The following is a 21,930-nucleotide window of genomic DNA, read 5'->3' on the forward strand; positions in this document are numbered from 1 at the left end:
TAAAATATCTGTTAGTCTGCTGTGGCTCGCACCTGGGAATGGAGCGTCCGGAAGATTTGTGATCAGAAGGCAAAGGGAGGCTCAAAGCTGTAGTCTCAAAGTCTGTTTTGCTGCCTCAGCCAGACGCTGAGCATCTGTCAATATATCCTAATGTGTGTGACTAAATCGTGTCTTTGCTATAGACATATGACTAACAAACATAACTTCAAAATTTCCATGACATTAATATGCGTACTCATTTGAGCACACAGTCTGCCAAAATTTCAGTGGATATAAATCTTTAGTATAGCCTAGTCTACCCCAAACATTTCAAGAAGAATTGGCCATGATAGCGGGTTTTCTTCTATGGAGGGATTTGGCTCATTTTTTCCCATTTCTTAATATAGTATTTTTAGCATATTAAGACTCTTTTAATCCAACTTTCATTTTCAGAGGAAGAGCTAGGTATTTCTTTGGTGGCATTTTAATATCCTGAGGACCAGGAAATGCTGTGAATCCAGTCCTATAATTACTTCTATAATACTGGTATTTTCTCCCAGTATTCATATAAAATTTTAGATCACCAATTGCAGTTTTCCACTGGAGCAAAAATTATGTCTCATTACCCAAGTGTGTATTTGTGGGTCTTCAGACAGCATGGCTGTCTCATAATTATTTTTATTAACTTCCATGTTTCCATTTTTATGTTTTTACAGAAGCCACTGGTTGCATTTTATGATTATAATATGCAGTGATACATTTCTTCTTCCCTTCCTCACCGCCTAGTTTAATCTTCAAAAATTCATCTCAATTTTCATGAGATCAGACCATCATTAGAAGTTATTAAAGCTGACTAAGTGTTTTATTTATCACATTTAACTGCATAAATTTAGTTATGCTATAAAACATACTCATCTAATCTAAATATTATCTAATGCTAAGAACTCCAAGAAAACAAAGTATGCCAGTAACGGAAAATGTAAGTGCAACACTGAGTGATTTAAAAAACAAAACAGTGAAACATCACCTCTTCATTTTCTTCATTATTTTCATCTGGAAATGAATCCCATAGACCTTAAAGCGTGACTGTGAGTCTTTCCAAATTTTTTATACCTAGGAATGAAAAAAGGAAGAAAAAGTAAAAACCTCTTTAAATTAGACAGTCAGATGTTTCATTTTTAATGACAAAAATACCAACATTTTGGCAATTATTTATTTTGATTAAATGCAGGTATTTTGGCATGATTGATGCCTTTCATAAAATGACAACTGTTAAATGTTTGTAACATTGCTACAACTTAAACTGCAATTTTATAAGAATCAGTAGCATGTTCAGTGGCAGAACTCTCAATTTTCAATTCAGTCCTCTGAAAGTGAGGACTGAAGGAGGAAAAAGTTTGGAAGGTTTTAGACGGTTAGGTATATCAAGTATACAGCAAAAGGTACCATAGTAAGGATGACAATTCCCAAACAGGGTTTTGAATAGTTTAGTAGAGGAACTGTCTGCTTATGTTGGCTGAGAGGAAAATACAGCTGATCAAGTCCTCATCTGCAAAAAAGTGGTCCGTGTATATACGTACATGCACACGTACAGATCGTCTGTCCTGTCCTTCACCATGCAGGCTACCGACCCATTACAGACCAGAAATTACCTCCTCTTTACTAATGGGAGTTGCACACAAATTGCCATGCCAAACTGCCAGTCTAGGAAAAAAACCCCAGATTTTATTGGCAGATATTATTGTTTCCATCAGAGTTAATTTTAAGTGTTTTGGTTATAGCTTTCAAGTTCTATGTTCGTCTGTAATAAAGAAGAAAGAATAATTGAACATGAATGAACTGTGTGGGCCTGAAGAACACTGGCAGGATCAGACTAAACAGGGTGTTATTGTAGCTGCTGTGACTGAGTGGAAGTGGTTTATTGTAATGTTTTGAAGCTGTTCATGTGACTTATTTTAACTTTCTTCGGTGTCTTATTGATAGCCGAAATATTTGGGAATCTCTATGAAGGATTTTTCTTAATAACTAAAGTTAGTTAGTTATTAAGGTGCAATCCAAATTACCTTAAAATGCCATGTGACACCAGAAGTCAGCATAATGCAGATCCAATTCTCTCTGGAAAAAAGCACCAGAACTGCATTCTCTTTGCACGGAAAATGTATTTATGCTTTACTCCCCTCCATATCCTGGTTTTTGGGTGACATTTTGAACTAATGAATTTACCAGCTCCTAGTTTAGCTACAAATAAATAAAAAGATCTGTTCCTAGCAGATGAGTGCTGACTTGATAAAACTCTAGAATCATTAGTTTTCTGTTGTCTAGTTGCTGGTGAAGATGAAGTGAAGCCAATTGATTGTGTAGGGTGACAGCTTATCCAAGCATTTCTGTATGAACCGCGCACTGTGTGTTCTGTACTATATCTAAAGAGAGTCAAGGAAAACATGCGAGGCCCATACAAGCCCAACTCAAGACTGTGAGGCAGAATTGATTAACTGTAGGGAAAAATGTCTTGCTGCTGTCGTAGGCAGCTTTTCATACTACAGCATGAATTATAGTATTTCAGTCATAGTGTATTATACATGCACTGAGCTCTCATCTGACTATAGAGAAAAATGCCCTGATGGGTAAAATATAAGAAATGTCATTTCACCAAAACTAGACCGTTTCAGAAAGTGTAGGGATTTCTGTACCAACCCGTTTGAATTCTTTTCAGTAATTAGAATAATAGATTCTCATGTGACAAGTTTATATCTTTTATATGTTATTTTGTCCTTTTGCCTACAAATATCCTTCAGACCAACAGGCCTCTGTGCTGTACAGAAAATCTTTACTGGGTCAGTCACAGCTTTTGACGTATCTTTTATCCAATACAGTGAATAGCTCAGAAATTATTCGTCCACTGTAAGGCCGTTGATGTGAAGCCTAGTGAAGAGGAGGCTGAGAGGAGACCTCATTGCTCTCTACAGCTACCTAAAAGGAAGTTGTAGTGAGTCTGGTGTTGGTCTCTTCCCCCAAGTAACTAATGACAGGACAAGAGGTAATGGCCTCAAGCTGTGCCAGGGGAGATGTAGATTGCATATTAAGAAAAATTTCTTCACTGAAAGAGTGGTCAGACATTGGAACAGGCTACCCAGGAAGGTGGTGGAGTCACCATCCCTGGAGGTGTTCAAAAGACGTATAGATGTGGTGCTTGGAGACATGGTTTAGTGATGGGCTTGGTCATGTTAGGGTAATGGTCAGACCTGATGACCTTAAAGGTCTTTCCAACCAAAATGATTCTATCATTCTATGTGATGGCAGCCTGTAGTCCTCCATTCCTTACTGCACTGGTAAACAATACCATGACCAAGTTGATTAAAAAAGTAATTTCAACTTAACTCTTTTGTTAGTCAACTACTTACATTTTTTTAATGACTATGACTACTTTAATGTCAAAATTTCCCATACAGAAGTATTAGCAATAATATCAGCAATTTAGAGCAGGACCGTTGTGAAAGAGCATTCGGAATGCTTTTCTGGTTAAACAATTTTCAACAAGAAGAATAACTAATATTGTTGCATATTCATTAGTATTCAGGAATTTATTGATCTTTCTCTTTTAGAGACTGTAGGTTAAGTTTTTTTCCAAAATTTTGGAAATAATCCCCTTTGTACATCAGAGTTTTTTCGGAACCTAGAAAAAGGAGTTTGTTCTTCTCATATACTGTTTTTTATTAATCTTTTATTTGGTCAATATGGATCAAAATGAAACTGCAAACTCTTTCCTTAAAGCTCCAAAATTACTTTCGACTTTTGCAGAATAAGATCTTGTCTGTGAACCTATAGGTGATCATACAATGAAGTAGAACTTAGGCCTTGCCCTTTAGCTAAGTGTGATATACATTCTGGGGAGTATATAAAGGTCACATTTACTTCAAGCTTTTGCTTTGGAAACTAGTGCCTTAATAGCAACTCACATCCCTTAAAAAGACTTTAACTAAGCCCCTATAATGGCAAATTATGATCTGTGTTCAGAGTGTTACCCACCACTTTGTGATATGAGTGAAATGTGAAATGTGGTTATTTTTTTTATTTAACTAATGGGAAAAGGGATACTATTTATGGAAAAACTTGAATAGTTATAGTATATTTGGGAAAAAATTTGCATTTTCATTGTATAACTTTGACACCATGTGAAAAAGAATACTGAGCTCTTAAAACAGAGGAAAGATCTTTGAAGTCTAAATGGTTGATGCTGTTGGCAGAGCTGGGCTTGGGGCTTTTAGAATTCAATCTCAGACCTGTTTGAATTTGTGGAGGAAGATTCTCAAGTCTACAGGTTTTTTTAAAGTTAAACCCATCAATTTGGGGGCTTGAATCTTGTGTATATCAGGGTAAATATTAGGAGATCTTTATCAAAGTCTTTGCAGGTATGTTGGACTACAAGGTTAAATGAATGTGTAGATGATGCTGAACATTATATTTAATCTTCTCTGAGAATCTCAGAGTATCGTGAATTAGATCTGACAAGGTATATAGCAATCTTCCAACATCCACTGTGGAAAAATATTCAAGAGGATAATACCTGTGTTACCTATTCTGAAGAGTCAGGGAGAACGAGGCAGATGATTGCTGGATCTGTATGTATTCTTTGAAATCCTGTTGACGTGTCAGCAATTTATTCTTTTAAGTGGCTCCAAGTTGCTTACTGTTGTTTCCAAGTAACATGCGAGATCTAATATGGGCTTTAAACGTGTACTTAATGAAAAAGCTTAAACTAGGCAAGAGAAGGTAATGATGGTGAACATGGAATTACCTTAAAATGTGGCAAGTTCTATTTTCCATATTTACATAGACTCATATGAGAAGACGTGATTGTGTGTTTAGTTAGTTATTTTATTATTTGTATCAGATTTATGACAACAATGATATCCTGTACGATGCTGGGCTCCATCTCAACTACCAGATATACAAGTCCTTTTGATGGAAAGCTACAGTTGTAACTTCTGAATCCATAGTGAAAAGTTTTAGAAGGTATTAAGCAACCTTTCAGCTATTCTTTGCTTTGAGTGAATGCCAAGAGAAAGTCAGCCACACAAAGAACACTCATTAATTTTTCATAAGGATTAGAACACTTACCTTCTTTAGTTGATAACTGCTAATTTTGATTTTAACTGTAAATACAGATATCATAAGCAGTTCTCCAGGATGCAAACTTGTAAGCCCTAGGTTTTTGTTTTCTTTGCCTTTTCATCTACAGTGCTGGCCGTGGGCTGTATGGAATTGATAGCATGCCAGACCTGCGTAGAAAGAAATCTTTTCCAATTGTTCGAGATGTGGTGAGTAACTTCTGAGGATATGAAACTGTTGATTCATTTGTCCATTGTCTAGATATTTTTTGTAATTACCATTGTGCGTGTGAATGATAATTTGTCAACAATTGTTTTACGGGAAAAATGTATCTCAAGAGAAGGGATTGAAGCCAGTAAAAGTCAATGGTGCAGTTGTCATAATGTACTAGGTAAGTCTAAATATCTCATCAAATATTTAAATATTACTTGTGGAATCCAGTAATGTACGTTTTGTGCAATATAAACTACTCTTTCATGTTGAATTAGCTTATGAAGACAGCTGTTATTGAATGCTTGGGATACTGATTGACTTGATTTATTGTGATACTGAAAGAGGGAGAAAGATCCTTTTAAAAAGCAAACCTGTTTCAGTGTGTATGTTTTAAAGATTTATGTTTTGGTACAAGATGAGGTATGTTATTTTAGCAGTCATTGTAGACAATAATAATCGAGGCAAATAAATTTCAGAAAGGTGAAGAATGGCGGTTTCTTTGAGATTTATTCTGATGTAGAGTCTAAACAAGATTAAGTAGAATCTCTCTGCTCTGAAGAATTTCAAGTGCCATTAGCATTTCTCTTTTTTTCTTTTCCTGAAGTATAGAATTCATAATTCAATAAAATGCATATTTAGTCTCTGGTTGGGGTAAGACCCCAACGAGTTTTTCATTGTAAAGAAATGAGGGTGAGTCAGCCAAAGTAAATGATTACTATAGTTGTCTTTTAAAGATCAACCTTTGCCAAATTATTGCTCAATGTATTCTCAGCTACTCTGTTCAGTTACTCGACAGTGATATACCACACCATCTGAACGGTCACAAAGAGAAAGCTTAGCAACCCTTCTAAAGTAGAAATCCTTCTGAAATCAATGAAGACATGGTAGACCCTGCATTTGCTGAAATAATCTTTTTGATGGTAGCCACTCCACTGGAAGTTGTATTACATGAGTATACTCTACAGCCATATTATGACACTTTAATGCATATTCTTTATTATTGGAACTGTTTACAGACAGGTATGGCTTAGAATGAGTTAAGACATTAACTATTCACTTTGAAAAACATAATAATTGTCAGAGTGAAACAAAAAAGAAAATTCACACGTTCAATGGTGGAATAAAACTTTCATTTTGTTATTCTAATATGTCAATGATTACTATGTAACAATTACTGCTTTACTGTCCGGTCATTGGAGGATAATTCCTCTTGAAGGAATTATACCTTTGATAAATGTAAATTGCAAAGTTTCGAAACTGAAATTTATTCTGAAATTTAATCATTATGTACTTAGTATAGCTCTTAACTATATGTTGTTTAACTATATACTTCTTTAAAGTAGTAAATTGTATTACAATTCAGTTCTGCAGCTGTAAACCCGAAACAATTTTACCAACTTAAAAGGAACTTATTTCAGACTTAGCATAGGTTGTCTTCATCTTTGAAAGATTATTTGTATTTGAAGGTAGGTGTATTTTAAGCAATCTCCTGTGAGCTTTGAGCTTGTAATAAGTTGATTCCAAAATACCTCATTTAAATCAGTAACTTCATTCTCAAGTCCTTGTAAGATCTGATACATTGTAAATGACCTTTTTCTGTGTGTTTACTTATATAACTGCTTCAGAAAAATAGAAATACTGTTGCTAGAAATGAGTGCTAGACTCTCTTGGCACTGACTGAAATAAATGTTTGTTGTTGTTGCAATAAATCTGACAAATTATTAATATTCTTTATAACTTTTTTTCCTGTCTCGGCTGGATTTTTCAGGCTATGGTAAGTATTTTTATACTAATAAATGTTCTAAAATGTTCATAACAACTCTTAGGAATTTAATGAATGTCATATTTTCTTATGACCTGATATTGGAAGAGAAAAACAATTTTATGACGAAGAATTTAATCCGAAGTGAAGTTGTGTCATATGTGAATGTCTTGTCCTCTGCATCATATATGCCAAAATTATTAGAAAAAGTTGTTAAAAAGTTGTCTATGTATTCCAAATGTCCTTTCTAATGATACAAACCAATTGTTTAGGATGCATTGCTGACGCTTCCACAGTGGAACTGAACAGCCTTAGATAACTAGATAAAAAGAAATTGAAACTTTGAAATCCTCTTGTATCAGTCACCTAAATTCTGCGATCTGCCTTGTGAAAGGTGAATTTCCATAAGCAAATAAAGGCTCTTATGTACTACGATGTAATTTTTTCTGATCACTAAATTAATGACTCATGGAAATACCTTCTTTTTCCACCAACTTTGGCACTTGTAAAGGTCCCTCCTTATTTACCTAGTCCCTTTGCACTTCCAACTTCTCTGCATTAGTTTTCATGTTTTCAACATGGTATCTCAAATAAGATTTATCAAAATGATGTACATCTTCTTAAGATGGTATCTTTGACTCTCATTTGGTTCCATAAATTCCTGTTTGAAATATCCAGCTTTCAACAGCAGCCTTACTAGTTCTCTTTCTCCTAAATTTCTGAAATAAGTTTTTTTGCTAATGCATTGGGACTCTCTGCTTTCCCTGCTTGTTTTGGATTGAGTCATTAGAGAGGATAAGGCAGTCAAAATCCGCCTGCAGGAACAGGTCTCTGCAGTCGTGAGTTTCACTATGGGTCACTAGTAGGGTTCTAGTAGAACATACCTGGTATAGGAGGGAAAGACAATGCATGGAGAAATAGTCATTCCAGTGGAGCAACAATACAGAGAGCTGTTTGGACACCAGTACAGAGAGATTGAACCAACCTCTGTTTAATGTGGAGCCAGAAAAGAGTATCTAGTGCACTTGCCGATGTAGTCTCTGTAACTTCTACCTTTAAACAAACATGTTCTCTCTTTTGTATTAGTTAGGGATTTTATTTGGGGTGGTACTGCAACCAGGAAGAGGAATAGCAATAATTACAGTGGAGGTTACAAGTACTTAACTCACGATGGTGATCTGCCCGGTCTTAGGCAAAGGTAGCTGGTTCTGTTTTTCTGTCTCACTATGCTTTAATCTTTGCTTCTGTTAATGCAAGTCATCACTTCAAATGTTATGAAAACTAGAAAATTCCTGATTTCATTTGACTTAAAGGTCACTTTATACTGTACCATCGCTGTAATCAGGCAAAATTCTTCTTTTGATCATTCAAGAATATATTATTATTTGGCTTTATCATTTGAGTATAAGAACACAAGTATAACTTGTGAATCCTTGCTGATGTTGTAAAACAGTCTGCTTGGTTCATACTGTTGAAATGAATGCACCAGATAAAACAACTACCCGTTTCAGCTAAAACAATAATGCACCGATACTTCTTTTTATGTAAGTGTCTCCACAACAAAAGCATTTAGAGAGGCTAGAACTCGATTACGGTACTTTAAACTCTTTTAACATTGAAGACACTTGTATAATTGCAGCTGCCATATTCTCAGTTTTTGTACATTGCCAGATTAATTATTAGGTAAAAGCTAAATATCTGGACTATTTTACATTAAATCTGCTATTTGCAGTCCATTTTCTTAACTCATTTAACCATTAATAGACAAATTGGATCAAATATTTTAATATTCATACATTATATAGATAAAACATACTCAAAACAGTATTTGTATATTTGTTGCGGTCTTTTAATTCTACTAAATGGAAATCATAATCATATGATTACAGTCCTATATTTCAAACGTGTGTTCCAGCAATTAAGACTTAGTTGTGGGGAAATTAATAAAATCTTTATGAACTTGTTTGGTTTTGTTGTTTCCCATGCCATTTCTGACTAACCTTAATATTCAGAATGATCTTAGAGCTTGGACGGGGCATGCTCTTGTGGCCGTGCTATAAAAACAAACATGAAGAAAAAGTAAATGGTACTATACAGTGGTGTCCAGTAATGACCATTTCCTTTCTAAATCTGTTTTCTGGGCTTACTACTGCAGTTCTGTTGAACAACTCAGGATCACACATCAACTTTCTTAATAGAAAAAATATGGGAAACAGAAAAGTAAATTTGGACAAGAGCTTGTTTCTTTTTGAGTGATTTCTTCCTCCTTCCCACCCCCCTTCCCCCTCCCCCCAACAAAGTACAAATCTGTCTTTCAAAATAATACAGTTGAGATCCCTAAGTGATCGTAGACTCATCACAGAATCACAGAATGGTTTGGGTTGGAAGGGACCTCAAAGATCACCTAGTCCAATTCCCCTGTCAGGGGCAGGGACAACTTCCACTAGACCAGATTGCTCCAAGCCCCACCCAGCCTGGCCTTGATAAGTTACCTGTAGTGGCTCAAAAAGGGACAGTTCTGAAATCATGCAGCACTTAAATGCTGAAAACAGTGTATTTTTTGGTCAGATTCACCTCTAGTAGGTAACTTTTACATTGCATTAAAAATACGATATGTGTAAAGTGGTAACAATACATTGTTTTCAACTTTTTTTTCCTGGTGATAGCAGGCTATAGATTCTTGTAAAGAAAAAATTGTAAAGGAAAAGATGATCAGGAAAACTGAAACCCTCTGTGAAAACAGAGGACTGATTATTCCATGGTACCACCAGCACTCATGAACACTTGCTTGACTGCTACTTCCTCCACACTACTTTAGCTGCTCAAAGCACAGCTTGCTTTTATTTCATCATGGCAGGTGGCTCTTTTTTCACCCACACCATTTTTCATTTAACATTTAATTGTAGCTTGAGTCTAGTTCTCTTTTACTTATGGTTACCACTTTTCAATGTTTTTGCTAGAATAACTTCTAACTATATTAATTTCTTTATTTAAGCCGCTAAGGTAAGTTTGGAGGTAATACGTAAGACAGTATAGATACAAGTTATTAGGGGGTCTAAAAGGACTTAAGCACAAAGGAGACTCATACAGGTTTTAAAATTAGGGATTTGGAAAAATTTTAAAAATTAAATAGATGATGTTCTCCTTTATCATATTCTCTTATTTTTTGGAGGGGTTTTGGCTTTTGTTTTGTTGTTTTTTTATAAATTTGTCCATATGTTCATCATGCAATAGTACCTACATCGAGATTGTTACACTCTGCAGGTCAAATTCTCCTATAAGGAAAGATGTGAGGTAGTCTTTGAATGTCAGTTTGAGAGAGTAAGCAAGTGTGAACTGCCGAACAAGTTTTGCATCTGTTAAAGAGGAGTAGTAAAAGGCTTTGGGTTACTGTTGCTCACCCTGTTCTTTTGATGCTGTGGCAATTCGGACTTCCTTCCTGGAGGCTCCAGAAGACTAGCTGCACTTACCTTTCTTCCTTGATACCATTTAAAAACAGAACGGCAGTAGGGGGAAAAGTGTTCTTGCTACATTCATAACCTGTCACCTTGTTTCCCATAAATTAGTCTGGCAGCATTTTTCCCTTCCTCTTTCCAAAATACTCATTTCTTCTTGCTCCGTACCATCCTTCTTGCTCCATACCATCCTTAAGAACAGACACTGTTCTGTGTTTTCACTGCTTCAAGCTGTTGAATTGTCACCAACTATGGTATTTGAGAACAGAAACATTTTATGTATGGGCTTTCTCTTGAAGATGCAGTTTATTCTGACAGTGATAGATAAATGGAAATAATCCTTGTGAGTTTCTTCACTAAAATCCCTATAGGTTTAATCCATAATGACTGTTAACTTTACTGATTTATCACAAATCCCTCTAGGTATCACTTTCTTCTGTTATCCTTCCAACATGACAAACACTTTATTAAGAACAGCCTAATTATCTTAGGCTTTGTTGTTTTATATAGGACACTGTATTATGATTTTAAACACGTTTCTGATTCAGGAGCAAATGCTTAAGCTACATGATTCCAGGAGTAGCCCTTGGGAGAACTGGGCCTCAAGGACACATAAGTCAAAATTGAAATGGCTTCCCTACTTTCCTTTTTCTCACAGGAAATAGTATCTGTTTATTGACTTATACTGGTAGCATAAAACTGCAGTTCTCCTGCTGGCTCCTCTACTTTGATGTGCTGCTGGAGGACAGACCACAGCAGCATTCACTACCCTGTATTCAACATTAATGTTATTAAGCCCTTTGTATTCCTGCCCTGACAAGTAGTCCGTACTGCTCTATAGCCTAGAATGGCTAGGATTGTGTATTTTAGACCTAAAAGGATCAAATCACTTTCTAAGCATAAGGGGCATGAAGACTAGAGGTCAAAACTATAAAATTGAAATACTGCAGGCAAGTAAATTTAAATGCCTGCTTTCCGAGATTTTGAGAAGAAACCTATGCTTCAAAAGATGAGTGCTTTTAAAACAAATCTTTTTAAACCTAAAACTCTACTGTTTGTGGAAATTGTTTCTTTTTTTCTTGATGTTCCAAAAACATTTTTGCTTGCCATTTCTCACTTTAGCATTAGGTTTTGTCATAGGAGGTTTGAAAAGGCGGTCCTGGGCCCTGGTTAATCTTCCCTGTCACTTTGTCAGTCTCACTGGTGCACACCAATGGAATTTCCCACAGAAACAGAAGGAAAAGATGGTTAGAGAGAAGCAAACAGGTTAACAGTGGGAAAACTGATAGCAGATTAATGGCATAAGCTTGGTAAACTGCTGAGGGTTTAAAAGAAAAAAAGTGGGGGGAGGTTTCTTTGCAACCCATATTACCTGTAATAGATCAGTGATGAATCAAATAAAATATTTCTCTGCCAAGGAGACTTCTTACCCTATAATTTGTTTCACAAGATTAATGATTTTGTGTCTATCTGGAGGTTTGATTATTATCAAGGGAAAGTTATTCAAAATTGAATGGGTATGTTCTCAGGGGAAAGAGTACATTTAAAATTAAAATTAACAGTCTTCATATCTCTAAATAAAAAAAGAAATCCATTTAAATTATGTCAGTGTTTAAAATTATAAAATGGGAAGAAATTGGAATTGTCTTTCCATCCAAAGACTAATGATGCAGTTCCTCTGTTGATGTAAGCCTAAATTGCTTCTGACCCAATATGTATTTCACAAAAATAAGAATGTCATATGTGAAATATCATTGAAACTTTTGCTGTAATAGCTCTATAACGGTGGCCTACAGAGACAGTTCACAGTAAGGTGAAAATCTGCCTCCTCACAACAAAGGCAACAACAGACTTAGTTAGTGGGTGATAGAATTGATCATCCTAACACTGCTAGACCAGGAGGGCAGCAACGTCTGACAAAGCAGATGCTGGATTATGGAAGAACAGAGATAAAACACAAGTATACAGGCACACTTGGAAGGATTTAGAACAGGGGAAAGATGGATGACCCAAATTTTGCACGTAAAATACAGTAATATAGCAGTGTTATGGTTAATATTTTGTATGGTGGAGTAAATCTTACCTGTTTCTGTCAGGCCAGAAAGACTACTGCTAGCAGAAGTGATAAGCAGAGTTGAAATATTATTTGGAAAACACATAGAACTCACTTCCCCAGGGTCCTTTTCCTTCTGATCGTTCTGCTCTCTAATTAATTTTCAAGGACCCATTTAAATTACAGGGATATTGCAGTAAGGAAGATAAAATTTCCTTGTTTATTGTATATTAAAAATGCTTTGAGTTCTTTTATACATACTATACTAGAGCAAAATAGATTGTCTCTACAACCAAGAACATAGTCTTCAGAACTAGGCAGTATTCATATACCCATAACATCATGTGGTCAAAAGAGGACAGATTGAGACAGAGTTCTAGCCTTTTCCTCCCTCCAAAAACCAGAGTATCTCTCCATATAGCCATAGTATTGAATGAATATTGTCTTCAAGCAAAAAAATTACTTTCACGTTTCCCAAAGGATTTTTTCTTTTTAAGACAAGTAGCATTTTATACACACACAGAGTTTAAAAATGCTCAGTGAGTTACAAAAAATTATCTGGACTAACAACTTGAACCATAAGACTATTGCAAAATGGTCTCCCATGTTGCTGAAGGTACAGACAGCTTCTAAATTAGGGCAGTATGCTTGTCCTTGTACCGTATTAATTTGCTTGGCAAAGCGGAAGAACAGTGACAGCCTGTGGTTTAAAAAACCTGAGTCATAAACCTCTGAATAACAGGTTTTATATTAGAAATGGCGGTTCAGCTAGGCACTGCTGAAAGAAACAGTAATGATGATGAAAGTGTACTTGCATTATGTTCTGAAACCTTCAAAGTTGTGTGCTGCAAACGTTAACTAGAAGTTTGTGTAACTCCTACAGTTTTGCATAAACCAAATACCATAATCAAGTACTACTTACCTTCCATTAGATTCAACGACTAGAGTTAAGAGTACAGTTTTTAACAGTTTTGCATTTGCTTTAAACAGACACTTGCAGCTCGAAAATCTGGTATTTCCATGGCCATGCTCATCCGGACCTCCATAAACAACGATGAAATGGTAAGTACTTCCAGTGGCAGTTTTAAGTCATTTAAATAATGATGAAATTTGTGTTCAAAGCTCTTTAGGAGTTATTTCGGCCTTAGACACTCCAAACTGGATAAAACTGTGTGTATAAGCATTCTATTTACTCTGTAGGAACTTTCAGCGATCTTGAGCGGAATTTGCTGCCTGATCCATGGTGACAAGACCAGGTTTGCTTCTGCTGACTCCCCTCCATGACAGTTTGAAGAGACTAAGCAAGAAACCTTTGTTTTACAAAACAGTTACTTGGGGAAACCATTATTTTAAATTACCCAGCTGCACCATGCTCTACCTGCAGTCTTTCAGCGCCTGTCTCTCTTAATCACACCATGATCCCAATTATAGAGTGACAGGACTCTGCAAGAAGGTTTCTGTGTGACCATTTGGTTTTTTACCCCAGTCCCTAAATGTGCCTGGGACACCATTTGATTTTGTAAATGTAACTCCTGGGAATAACATGTGTGACTCTAGATGAAGAAATATTTAACTCATACAAGTGACCAGGAATCTTTTGAAAAATTGTATTCTCATGGCTAGTAAAAACAGTGTGTTGTGGCTTTCCATTATTGACTTCACATACATTTTGCAAAAGAAATTTATTTTAAACAAAAACACAAAGGTGCCATTTTCTCCAGGAATACTTGAAGTGTGATACAAGCAGATTTACATGTCTGAACAAAGCAAATGCACTAATTTGAAGGCATAAACGCCCCTTATGTGTTTGTTAAATTGCTAGTGCAAACATAGCCTTCTAGAATATATCCTACATTCAGAGAAATGAAGTGTGGCATTTGTCTTACACTGTTGTTAAGCTCCATAGTAGAAGAATGGAAGAGCAGAATATGTTGACAGATACTCTGGGAACTGAAACCCATAGCACAAGTATACACGCAGCCATCACTCTTCTTTGATTTATTCTGAACTTCTGTGCTTATATGGTAATCATAAAGGAACAATTTGGTAGTGCTCAGGGATCGATTGATGGGATAGGAAACAGCTGCTGTTTGAAATGATCTTTCAGCATGAGCAGTAGTTATGTTGTTCTGCTATCTCAAAATAGCAATGAAGGTTGATAGAACGAAGGGGAACTAAGGAATCTTAAAAAGAACTTAAAGGCTGAGGGAAAATTATAGAGAACAAATTTATGCCATGTGTGGGGTGTAAAATAGACTTTTTCTACCTATTTTACAGCTGCTACACAAACATCTAAGTTCAGTAAAAGACCCTAATACACTCCATATGCTTCACTAAAAGATGTCTCCTAAACAAACAAATAAAACTATTTATAAATATTACTACCTTTTATGACAATAAATAAAGGTTCAACTGTTCCTTTACATGCTTTTCCTCATTCAACTACCAGGCCATGACTTTGGAAGGCTAAAGGTGCAAGTTTTGGTGATAATATTAATTGCCAACAAATGCAGGACAAGAAAGAATAATTTGGACTGCACTTACAGATTCTGGCTCAAGTGGTGCTGTTCAGGAGGAAAAAAGGTTGGCAGCAAATCCCAGTGAAGAGATCAATGGAAACATTTATCCAACGCTTGCTGTCAATCAGAAAAAACTACTGAATTATGTTTCAGAAGGAATGGAAAGGGAAAAATAAGTTGAATGTGTTTTTATGCTGTTGTACTCTTTGGCTTCCATTTGAACCAGGCCATATGAAAAATTGCGTACCAGAAAAAGATATTTTTTAACAAATCTTTAAATAAAAATATAAGTCCAAAGGCAAACCACAAATATAATTTAGATATGTAAAAGGTCATTTGATGAGAAAATGTAAAAAGCTAATTCAGAGAAGAGGTGAATAAGAGAAGCTTGTCTTATGCCAGCCCTCACTAGACATACTAAAGGGAACTGAGTACCCTTTGAGGATAAATGTAATGGTACACTGGCATTGTGTACCATTGTACACCACTTGCAAGATGTTTAAGACAAGTGAAAGGTAATTCCTTTCTACTTGGTCTGCGTGTAGCAAGCAGAACTTAACGCCTTAAGGCGTCATTAAAACTAAGTAAACCAAGATTTGAAAACAAAAAGAACAGACATTTTCAGGTATACAAGAACTGTCCAGATACTCCCCACAAGATCGGATGAAGAGGTGCAGTCACCGATTAGAGTTAAGGAAGAAAATCCCCTTTGGATAAGTTATTCCTCTGATTAAGGCTTTTCTGGTTTTTACTGTCCCTCAGCTTTCTCTGGAGGGAATATTAGTGACTCTGGTGGAAGCAGGTTATTTGGCTGATTGGATTCAGTATGGAAATTCTTTGAACTAATGCCTTCTATGAAAAATCAAACGCCACTACTCCAAAAATTAAAACCTGAGGTTAAATGCTTTGAGCTTTGCCAGCCGGCATTACCCTCCTTCTGGTATAAGGCATTCATGATACAGTGAGCTTGTACGTTCTCAGGCTCTGATCCGAAGACATTTTAAGCATTGCCAAAGTATTAACTTCAGTGAGGCTTGAGCATATACTTTCAGTTGAGCATTCATTTGATTGCTTTGCTGAACTAAGACACAGAGCTGCAAGTTTGTGAAGATAGTACATTGATGACAGTGAAAAAAATCTCAAGTGCTATATGACAGAAATAAACTTCCCTTTGGAGGATAAGCAGATAACTAAATAATCCCCCTATATATAAATTGTGCTAAATGTTGCCATGCGCAGGGCTCAGTGGATGCATATAACAGATACATTTAAACAGAGAAAAGCATTAGGAATGAAAGCCCATAGACTGTAAGATAAATAAAATTCTCCTTTACAATTGCAGTTTGCTTTATTAACAACAGGGGAAAGATCACGTTCAGCAGCAAAACCAATCCATAAATTGTGTCTTTCAGCTGAAAACTTTGTTTACCCTCAGATGTTTATTTCAAGGCTTGTTGAGCTGTGCCATTTCATTACTTCAGAAATAGATGGAAGTTACTGGCAAAATTCTAAAACAATTTATGCCGTGAAAAAAACAGTGAAGCTGAGCAGGGTGAAAGGGCAGGATTTGTACTGATACCACTGAAGCTCAGGAGTAAGAGAGAGTAATCTGCAAAGGAATTTTCAAAGACCTGGTGGTTTCCGAGAAACATGATTCCTCAACAAGCTGCATAAATTCACTTTAGGTTGTTTTTGAAGTTTTCTTTCTGATCCCTGTAGCTGGTAAGCTGTGACATGGGAGACAGGGTGGAGAAATGCATAAATATGAAGTTTGCCAAGTTAGGTGGCCATGACTAGCCCAGTCCCTCTTATGGTCTGCCAAGTCAACCCGGTGCAACCTTTGCATGCTTTCAGGGGAGTTACTAGGTGGCTAATTGTCTAGGATAGGCTAAGCAAGCACCCTGGAGAGCAATTTAAAATGGGTTTTAGTCTTCCCTGCTCTATCAGCTGCTTTTCTTTGTTCAGTTCTACAGTGTTCTCAGAGGTGCAAGGATCAGACGTCCATGAAACGTCTGACCCCACGGGTTTGGCCAGACTTCGCAGGATGGGTGTTGTTTTCAGCATGTAACTATGAACTTCGATAAGAGTTGTTGCAGCCTGAGCTACTTAACGTTTGCCGTTGTAATTTGTGGTGCTCGAACCTATGGTAGATTTATGGCTACGTGGTAATGGTTTTCCTGTGGTAGCAAAAGTCCTTTAATTGATGGCTCTGTTTATGCAAAATTATGCAGATGTGCACACAAAACAGTATTTTATTTCTATCAGACAACATTAGCAGAATATCTCACACGTTTGAGCAGAGATGCAAATATATAAACCCAAGAGCATGTCAGTATGTTGTTAGACAGGCTTATATCTTGCGCCCAGCATACACTTACCAGAGCTGAATATTAAAATTATGGGAGTGTTACCAAATGCTCAGCTGAATAAGTTAGCCTTGCTTTCTGTATGTCTGAACTGTGGGACTGATGTTAAAGCTTATATGGACAAACCGTGCAAATTCTAAAATGCTATTCCCCAGTTTGCTACAGCTACACAGTTAGCGTTACAGCTGCCTTACTTTATATCCACACGAGACTGAGGACAGACAAACTTTCAGAAATACCCCGCTTCCCACTGTGCTACCTCATTTAATACGGTTTGCTCTTTCTAAAAGAGACACTTTATTCATTTATAAGGGAATAGGTCTAGAATTTCTAATACACTCGTGGCAGCCATGTGTGCATTTAGCGGAAAAAAATTATATAAACCAAGGTCATATTTTTGTGTGGTGCCAAATGCTGCCTACAGGCTGCAGAGATTTTCTTATTCCCAATGAACCAACTGGACTTAGAAGATCTGGGTGCCTGAAAACAAAGCTCAAATAAACAAACCAGACCGTTGTGGACATATAAGCCCATGTTTTACACACAAAAGGGACTTCAGGGATTGCTTCGTTTTCACCTTATTAATCACTAAGGAGCTGAGATTCAGGTTATTTGCAGTACTAATCAGTGAATGGCCAATAACTGCTTTTCTGCTAGAACTTGTCATGGATCCTAAGCCAACACAGTCCAAGAAACAGGTGTGGATTTTTGAGAGTATGGATCATTCTTGTTTACAGGTAAAAAGCATTTTGGTGCTTAAAAAGGAAATGATGAGTATGTTACTATAGGAGTACAGACAAAATAGAACCATAAAAATGGCCCACTTTTAGTTGCTGAGGAGACTATATAGACATTAAGTATTAAAAAATAGCGCTGTATATGATCAAAGTACATTTTGTGCAGTGTGTCTAAGTTCCTGTAGGAAGTATTTAAATATTCAGAAGTAATGTATTAGGTAACTACTTAGAATGCATCAATGAATGTAATGTTAATGAATATTTTAATTTCTGCCTCAAAATATAAAAAATATATAGGACTCTGTTAATTGACTGACATGATTCCAACTTAACTATTGTTTCTTTAATCGGTCAAAATGGTCATCCAGGGTTGTTTCGCCTCCATTTGCAAGGCAAAATGAGTAAATAGGTATTTTGCAAATTAGTTCATACTTCTGTGTGTGTTCTGGTATTTTGTAACTTTGTAAGTGTAATGATGTGTACTTAAGCTCCACTTCACTTGTATTAAGCAATACTTCAGCTGAAGTCCTTTTTTTTCTTTTTTCTTATACCACAGAAAATACATGTTTTCAAGAAGACATTGCAGGCTTTGATCTATCCAATATCATCAACTACACCTCATAACTTTGAAGTTTGGACAGCTACAACTCCCACGTACTGTTATGAATGTGAAGGTCTGCTTTGGGGCATAGCCAGACAGGGCATGAGATGCACTGAATGTGGTGTCAAATGCCATGAGAAGTGCCAAGACCTCCTAAATGCTGACTGTTTGCAGAGTGAGTATTCCCTGACAGCTAAAGCTTTGCAATGCTTCACACCTTTTGATTTTGTGTATAAACTCAGGTATTTCCTGAAATGAAGGGCCAGACTGGCAGAAATCAGGGAAAGCGCGTTGATGTTCATTGGCTGAGAAGCCAGCCAGAAACTTTACAAAATACCTACTTTGCTTTTGTCCTTGGAACTTGCCAAATGTTGCTGATCAGTTACAAAATAATGTTTGGTAACATCAATATATTATTTATTTTCCACTATCTAAGGCAACGTCCAGAGCAGTTTGTTACATAATGTAAACCCTCTTCATTTTGTTTAGCTCAGAACATAAGAAATGCCCAAGTAAAGTTTTTAAAAAATCTAGTACTTATTGTAGTCATATTAGTATCCTATAGAATAGACAAAAATATGAAAGAGTAAATAGGATCTTGTCCCTTCAAAATACCAAGCCAGGTATGTGGAAGGAAGCCCTTTGGGGCTGGAATTAAGATAAAACAACCTTTTTCTTTGGTTTTTCGTTGGCCAAATTAGTTCCAGCCACCATACATTCTCCTCCAAAAATATCTGAGGTGTGTTTAAACCATACTTAAATTACAGCACAATTACTACACAAGATCCTAAACCATAGAAAATCAAGACCTGAAGACTTTCTGATATTCCGATTTTGGAATGGAAGGAGCTTTTACAGCTCCAGAGTTACTCCGTATTGTTCACCATTGTTATGTTCCTGAGTGTTTGCCTAGCTTCTGCATGTAGGAAAGGTATACAGATATTCCAGTCAGGTCTTCTTTCTTCCCACTGCGTTCTTTATGTGAGTAGCTGTCACAAGGGATGGATTCTCACGATTCATATTGTTCAGAAACTAATCACAATTTACCAGAGCAACTGACCCCATGGAGCATAAATCAATGACAAATTTCTAAGTCAAACTGCTTAACTGTACTTAGTTGTGATTCCACACTATGGTTGAAACTGTGCTGTGTTTGACAGCTAAGATTTTGACATAGATTCACAACTAAGAATGTCTGCTCTGAAAATCAAATATTATAAAAGTGTATTGTGCAGCATTAAATGATTGTTGGTGGCGAGTTTTCAAAAGTGTATAAAGAAGATAATCGTGAGTAGCTTCTCCAATAAGTGCAAATAACTTCTGTTACCTGGTCAAAAGAAGGTATGTTTTCGTAATGTCAGTTCCTGTTCACTCTTATTGACTAATTGTCCCATTTCATTCTAGATACATTTTGAGACTTGCTAAAAATAAACAATTGCCCATCAGCCTATTGTTCTCCCTGTTTTAAGTAGTCATTTAACACCCTAGTACTGCTGGGAATCACTTGGTTTGTATTACCTGGACTTAGAGATGTGAAAATAAGTTAAAAGAAGATGAGCTTGTACTTCTGCTGGCAGTAGTACATGTCCCAGTCACTTGCCAACCAACTACTCATTAAGTTGATGGAGGAAGTAGAGACAGCTTTCTAAAGTTAACCTCTCCCCTTATGCACATCTTATTTAGCACTATTTACGTCCAGGAGGAAGAACACATGGAGATGGGGAACTGAACCGGTTCTGATATTCTCAAAATGGAATGTAGGATTCATCTGGTCTGATATTCTCAAAAAGGGATGTGGGATTCACCTCGTAGGAGGGCCTCAAAACAAACCTGAACACCTCACAGTGGATCTAATAGAAGCTTACTCTCTGTACATTCTTCAAGGAATTGGGCTAGTGCTGGATTCCTATTCGAACCATGACTTTCAAATAGCAGAAATAGATGTGCTTTGTTTCATTTATGTTAAAAGTATATAACGTTCCTTTGACAAAATGAACTGACCAGTGCAGTTGGTTAAATCTTTATTTTTTAAGAAAGCTGATGCTTACAGTATCATAAAGTGAAATGAATGTGGTTCGCTGTGGTTATTTTTATCAGTCATCTTTTTTGCCATCTCATAATCACTAGGACACGTTGGCCTCCAAGCTTCTGTGATTTTTTTTTTATATGTAATGATTGCTAACATAGACTGCAGAAATGAATTAACATCTCAAGCTCTTTAAAGTCAATACATAAGCTTGTTATAAATTAGGTTTAAAAAAAATCAGTAGTACTTTTATTAAACCTCTCATCTTCAACAAGATATCCCTTTTTTGTGGTAGGTGCAATATTAAATCAGAATTGATTTCAATCATGCTGAGTTTGTATCAGTCCCAAGGGTGAAATGGGCTTGTTAACTTCCTATGCAATATAAGTTACGATATTGTCTTAATTAATCTGATCAATACTGCATGAAAAGAGCTGTTGATAGACTGTCAGCAATAGAGGATGTAAAAATAGCCGCAACAAATAATTTAGTATGAACAGGAGGCTATGAACATTTTTCAGTAAAACTTAATTGAAGTTGCATTTTAACGTATATTCCAATTTTATCTGTACTGTCTCAAAAATCAGCAAGGTTTTCAACAGGAATACTTTATTGCCATTCAGATTGTGTCCATGGTTTATCACTTGGTTATGATATTGTATCTGTACTTTTTAAGGAAGGGCAGAAAATAAGAAAACATGAAAAATTTTTGTTTCCTGCAACTTGCAAGAGCTACCTGTCATTCTTTCCAGGCATCCATTTTCATCTCCTTCATGATAAAATAGCTAGAGAATTCTTTAACTGGTACTTGGTTTCATGGTAGCATTTAATTCTTTTTCTACTAAGTCCTAATTTTTCAGTGTGGAAAGTCCTTATGCACTAGAACCTTGGTCTTCTGCATTCAAATAAATTTGGTGCTCAGACCAAGAGTTATTCAGAATTTCTAAATATTTAGTATCCATGGAAAACACCTTGAAGAAGCCATATAATTCAGTCTTCTGACAATCTGGAATCACTGGTATTTGGTGTCTCATCCCACACTTTTCCAACCTTACGACATTATGCCTTCCTACTTAATTATCTCTCTCTTTCTCTTTCTTTTTCATCCTC

General features: G+C 36.2%; 1 protein-coding gene across 2 annotated transcripts in view; it reads left to right on the forward strand.

The window, feature by feature from the left end:
- Positions 1 to 21,930, forward strand: part of UNC13C (unc-13 homolog C) — a 156,349-nt gene that overhangs the window by 30,753 nt on the left and 103,666 nt on the right. The window contains exons 4-7 of one of the 2 annotated variants that reach the window (XM_086471301.1): positions 5,219 to 5,297; positions 7,070 to 7,075; positions 13,562 to 13,633; positions 18,750 to 18,969. In XM_086471301.1, coding sequence (XP_086327427.1) covers positions 5,219 to 5,297; positions 7,070 to 7,075; positions 13,562 to 13,633; positions 18,750 to 18,969 — 377 coding nt within the window. The remainder of the gene's footprint in view (positions 1 to 5,218; positions 5,298 to 7,069; positions 7,076 to 13,561; positions 13,634 to 18,749; positions 18,970 to 21,930) is intronic. The other variant, XM_086471302.1, reaches the window with a different exon arrangement.

The sequence above is a fragment of the Leptosomus discolor genome, chromosome 11, assembly GCF_034619465.1.
Source record: "Leptosomus discolor isolate bLepDis1 chromosome 11, bLepDis1.hap2, whole genome shotgun sequence".
In the NCBI taxonomy this organism is placed as follows: Eukaryota; Metazoa; Chordata; class Aves; order Leptosomiformes; family Leptosomidae; genus Leptosomus; species Leptosomus discolor.